This window comes from Carassius gibelio, chromosome A24 (assembly GCF_023724105.1).
Source record: "Carassius gibelio isolate Cgi1373 ecotype wild population from Czech Republic chromosome A24, carGib1.2-hapl.c, whole genome shotgun sequence".
In the NCBI taxonomy this organism is placed as follows: domain Eukaryota; kingdom Metazoa; phylum Chordata; class Actinopteri; order Cypriniformes; family Cyprinidae; genus Carassius; species Carassius gibelio.
Window position 1 is genome coordinate 24,941,355 of NC_068394.1, and position 3,132 is coordinate 24,944,486.

Sequence of the window (3,132 nt, forward strand, 5' to 3'; positions counted from 1 at the left end):
TAATGGACAGAATAAGGCATGTTCCTAATATTTGTACTGTATACCATAATGTAGGCCTAAGTCTGCCTTGCAGTTAAAAAGCTATCCGAAATAAAAAATTTTTTTTTTTGCTTAACCTATTTATGTAACTATTCTAAAAAGAATTTTAATGTAAAAAAAAAAATGTCATCAGCCTGAGTAAATTGTACTATCATAGAATTGTGACATAATTTAGGTTAAAAATACTGTGAAATTAAAACTGGCATGAACTAAAATATTATTGCAACTTTAGCCTTTGGATAAATGATAATGCAATTTTTTTTTCAATTAAAGAAAACATAGAGATTGTGGACTGCTTGCTTGGATTTGTACTTCGATAATGACGTCCAAGTTTAAGAATAGCCTACGCTAGAAGGATTTTATTTTATTTATTTATTATTTTGTAGACCTAATGCATTTTCCCCCTCTCTGTTTAACAGCATTAACTAACAATGAAAGACGTCTTCCCTCAAATAGAGTAAATGTTTTCCTGCCATGCTGGGAATACTCCCGGTGCTCCCGATTAGCCAATCCGGGCCTGGCAGAGAGTCAGAACTGCACTTTCACTGGTCACTGGGACATAAAAACTGCATGTATAGAAACAGCAGTAAAATATGATGAAAATCGCTGAAAAAGTTTGATGACTTTGCCCCAAAATAAGGTTTAAAACTGCTTTTTCCCCACAGGTTATACTTTTACTATGCATGCGCAAGGGTTCACAACACCAACTTCATTTTGAAGTTGTGCCAAGCACTTAAACAAATGCTCAATGTCATTTGTTTTATCAGTGTACAGTACAATATTTTTAATAATTATTTTTTTATTTACTCTTCTATGTGGATTACATCTCATCTAGCACACACCACGACTCGCTGTCGCCAAACCATCTCCGCTGTCGCAAAACCTCAATTGTGCGCATGCGTCAGTGGAACGAGACGATACGCTTAAATGTTTCCCAGCTTGACTGTTAAAAGCAGATGATTGGCTTTCCAGCGGGAGGGGCTGGACATGTGTATACAAGTGCCATCTTTGCCGTTACGGGTTTTCCTTATATAGTTATATTGAGGATTTAGGAAGTGGCATGTCTCTTATATATCTCTTACAATATTCACCTCTTAATTCTGCACCATTTATTTAATGTAAAATAATACATATATTAGAAATACTTTTATTCTGATTTCATTTTATGCATTATTTGTAAGACACATAATGTATAAAATGAATTGTGCAAGGTTTGTTTTTTGTTTTTTGTCACTGATAGCATAACCAGTAGCCACTATAACATGCATTACCATGTTGTCAGAGGTAATTACTTTAATTTTGGTATTTTTTTGGGTTATGTTTGAATATATATAGAGAATATCAAAGAGTCTGGTAACTAACTGGTGAGCATTCTCCAACTGAGACTTTGATCTCTCTCTGTCTGTCTCTTTAAGTTTTGTGGCTGAATTATTTATTTAATCAAATGTAGTTATAATTATTTATTTTATTTTTCCTAATTTCCTATGGAGGTCATTTTATACCACTAAGAATAAAATTATGACCTTTTTTTTTTGGACTGTTTATTATTTTCCAGTCATATTATTTATTTATTTATTTATTTATTTATTTGTTTTTTTTATTTATTTATTTGTATGTTGAAATTGCAAGTACGATCACTGGTACCAAGTTCCATACCATTCCAATAAAATGTAAACATTTTGGTCACCAGCATCTGAAGACTAGAAAAGGTTAAAGGCATGTGTCCACCACACATTGTTTTCCTGAAGCTTCTTACATCTATATTTCAGTTTTATATTTATATTGTTTTGCTTATATCATACTGTCATACTATTTAACCATTTTAAATGCAATTTCAGTGCATAATAGCATTTTTTTTTTCTCCTTCAGCTGAACCTCTGGTGCAGGTGGATGGGAAACCCAGCTGTTGTTTCTTCAAGTTCAGTCCAAAACTGATGTTTACCAAGGTCCTGAAAGCCCAGCTGTGGGTTTATCTGCAGCCACTACAGCAAACTTCCACTGTTTACCTGCAGATCCTTCGCCTTAAACCTATCACTGAGCAAGGAAGCAGACACATCCGTATCCGGTCACTCAAAATAGAGCTCAGTTCGCAAGCGGGTCATTGGCAGAGCATTGATTTCAAACATGTGCTGCAGAACTGGTTCAAGCAGCCACACACAAACTGGGGCATTGATATAAATGCCTATGATGAGAGTGGCAATGACCTGGCTGTGACGTCTCTGCGGCCTGGAGAGGAAGGACTGGTAAGGACCCTTAGATCTGTTAGACCAAAAAAAATGCTATACCGGAAACAATAATCATTGTACTACTAAAACATATTTAAATTTTTTAGCTTTATGTCAGTTGAGGTGCATTTGAGACTGATGTTTATAGAGGGTACTTGACCCATCTCTGTATGTCTTCTTCCTCCCGTAATCTCCAGCAGCCATTCCTGGAGGTCAAGGTTCTTGAAACAACCAAGCGCTCACGGAGAAATCTGGGTCTTGACTGTGATGAGCATTCCACAGAATCCCGCTGTTGTCGCTACCCGCTCACAGTGGACTTTGAAGCTTTTGGCTGGGATTGGATCATTGCACCCAAACGTTACAAGGCAAACTACTGTTCAGGCCAGTGTGAGTACATGTTCATGCAGAAGTACCCACATACTCATCTGGTTCAGCATGCCAATCCTAGAGGCTCGGCTGGGCCATGCTGCACACCCACAAAGATGTCGCCGATAAACATGCTGTACTTCAATGATAAACAGCAGATAATCCATGGCAAAATCCCTGGAATGGTGGTGGACCGATGTGGCTGTTCATAGAATTATGTGTTTTGGTTGAGCTAAGGGGAAGTGATGGAAGGAGGGTGTTAGTGATGCAAGTCTCTGCAATTTCCTTATATTTTCTTTACATTCCTTGGAAAGAATACTACATAATGTACATAGATCAAAAACACATATATTGTTTCTTTCATAAATCCTAGTAAAACACTTAGGTCCAGGATCCTAATAAATCCTAATTTCTCACTTTACTATTTGAATTTGAATTGTAGTTTTACCAAATATTTGGTTTATAATATATATATATATATATATATATATATATATATATG

General features: G+C 36.0%; 1 protein-coding gene across 1 annotated transcript; it reads left to right on the forward strand.

Annotated features, from left to right (window-relative positions):
* Window positions 1–1,301: 1,301 nt before the first annotated feature.
* LOC127946387 (growth/differentiation factor 11-like) lies at window positions 1,302–3,040 on the forward strand. The gene is made up of 3 exons (XM_052542930.1): window positions 1,302–1,323; window positions 1,909–2,282; window positions 2,462–3,040. Exons 1-3 carry the CDS (start codon window positions 1,302–1,304, stop codon window positions 2,840–2,842), a joined length of 777 nt encoding a protein of 258 aa, XP_052398890.1. The 3' UTR covers window positions 2,843–3,040.
* The last annotated feature ends 92 nt before the right edge of the window (window positions 3,041–3,132 follow it).

Bases quoted from the DNA above. Each gene is read 5' to 3' on its own strand.
- LOC127946387 (XM_052542930.1), top strand. From the start codon at position 1,302: ATGCATTACCATGTTGTCAGAG. The intron at 1,324-1,908 runs GTAATTACTTTA...TTTCTCCTTCAG, and splicing joins GCATTACCATGTTGTCAGAG to CTGAACCTCTGGTGCAGGTG. The intron at 2,283-2,461 runs GTAAGGACCCTT...CGTAATCTCCAG, and splicing joins GGCCTGGAGAGGAAGGACTG to CAGCCATTCCTGGAGGTCAA.